Here is a 2146-nt window from a genome sequence, read left to right as displayed (position 1 = left end):
GTTTGCTTCCCAAACCTACATCAAAGGAAGGATGCACTGTGAGCGGCACTATAGTCTTGTCAGGACCATAAGTAGTCCTGCTAAGGTTTGGTCATGTAGCATATTCAGGATGATTTCTGACCCTCTGGTGCAACTAAAAGACTCAAGGGGATAGAAAATCAGATGACTTTCATCTGTCAAAACTACTGAGCAAAAAGAGAGCTCGGTCTTCTGACATATGGGATCTGCCAAGAGATAGAAATTAATAGCTCAGTTCTAATGCTGATTAATAAAATACCTAAGTTACCCAGATACATTTTTTTTAATAACTGATCAATATGTGTTTCTTTTCTTGGTGCTGACCTATAAACAGTAATAAATTTTCATGGGAGAAGAAAACCAAACCTACGTGACTGAATTTGTCTTCCTGGGCCTTTCACAGGATCCACATACACAACTCCTGCTCTTCTTCCTTTTTCTGATCATCTACTTGCTGACTGTAATGGGAAATCTGCTTATCATTGTGCTCATCCACACAGACTCCAGACTCCACACACCATGTACTTTTTCCTTAGAAACTTGTCCTTTGCTGATCTCTGTTTCTCTACCACCACAGTGCCCCAGGTGCTAGTCCACTTCCTGGCAAAGAGGAAAACCATTTCCTTTGCTGGATGCTCAACTCAAATATTTGTCTTACTTCTGGTTGGGTGTACAGAGTGCGCACTGCTGGCGGTGATGTCCTATGACCGGTATGTGGCTGTCTGTAAGCCCCTGCACTACTCTTCTATCATGACACATTGGTTATGTGTCCAGCTGGCCTTAGGGTCCTGGGTCAGTGGAGCGTTAGTATCTCTAGTGGATACCACATTCACACTGTGTCTGCCCTACCAAGGGAACAATATCATTAACCACTTTTTTTGTGAACCTCCTGCCCTCCTGAAGCTGGCTTCCACAAAGACCTATAGCACAGAAATGGCCATCTTTGCAATGGGCGTGGTCATCCTCCTAGCTCCTGTCTGCCTGATCCTTGTCTCCTACTGGAATATTATCTCCGCTGTGATCCAAATGCAGTCTGGGGAGGGGAGATTCAAGGCTTTCTCTACCTGTGGCTCCCATCTCATTGTTGTTGTCCTCTTCTATGGCTCAGCAATATTTGCCTATATGAGGCCAAACTCCAAGATAATGAATGAAAGGGATAAAATGATCTCTGTGTTCTACTCAGCAGTGACACCCATGCTGAACCCGATCATTTACAGTCTGAGAAACAAGGATGTCAAAGGGGCTCTCAGGAGAGTGACTGCAAAATAGTCTCTTTTAAGGTGAGGATCTTTAATCATGATGAGAATTTTAAAGATGTAGAGAGAAGTGATTTTCTTATAAACTTTTCCCATTTTCATCCCATTCCTCCACTTCTTTTCTTTCTCCTATTTTCCTATATCTATTCTAAGAAAATTTAGTTAATTGCCTATTCAAAGCAAGGCATATTGATAGAAAAAGGAAAGAAATATAGAAGGGGGTTTGGGTGGGATGATGGATTAAATAGTGATGGGGATTAAGGAGTGCACTTGTAATGAGCCCCAGGTGTTATAAGTTTGAATCACCAAATTGTACACTTGAAATTAATATTACCACTATATGTTAACTAACTGGAATTTAAGAAAAATCTTTTTTATAATGTTTATTTGTTTATTTTTGAGAGACAGAGAGAGAGCACGTGCACAGAGTGGGGGAGGGGCAGGGAGAGAGACACAGAATCCAAAGCAGGCTCCAGGCTCTGAGCTGTCAGCACAGAGCCTGATGTGTGGCTTGAATTCATGAACCACGAGATCATGTCCTGAGCCAAAGTCAGGTGATCAACCGACTGAGCCACCTAGGTGCCCCTGGAATTTAAATTAAAAAATTTTAAAAAGAAATAAAAGGCATCCAAATCAGCAAGGAAGAAGTCAAACTTTCACTATTTACAGATGACATGATACTTTGTACAGAAAAACCCAAAGACTCTACCAAAAATTTGCTAGAACAGATACATGATTCAGTAAAGTTGCAGAATACAAAATCAATGTACAGAAATCTGTTGCATTTCTATACACCAATAATGAAGAATAAAAAGAGAAATAAAGGAATCAATCCCATTTACAAATGCACCAAAACCCATAACATACCTAGG

General features: G+C 40.8%; 1 protein-coding gene across 1 annotated transcript; it reads left to right on the top strand.

Moving 5' to 3' along the window:
* Positions 1-364: 364 nt before the first annotated feature.
* LOC125177038 (olfactory receptor 2D3-like) lies at positions 365-1287 on the top strand. Its single transcript, XM_047879051.1, is given in 2 exon segments — positions 365-536; positions 539-1287. Coding segments are annotated over 2 exon segments (921 nt in total).
* Positions 1288-2146: the final 859 nt, after the last annotated feature.

Source organism: Prionailurus viverrinus, chromosome D1, assembly GCF_022837055.1.
Source record: "Prionailurus viverrinus isolate Anna chromosome D1, UM_Priviv_1.0, whole genome shotgun sequence".
Lineage (NCBI taxonomy): Eukaryota > Metazoa > Chordata > Mammalia > Carnivora > Felidae > Prionailurus > Prionailurus viverrinus.
This window is presented reverse-complemented; position numbering and strand designations above follow the sequence as displayed.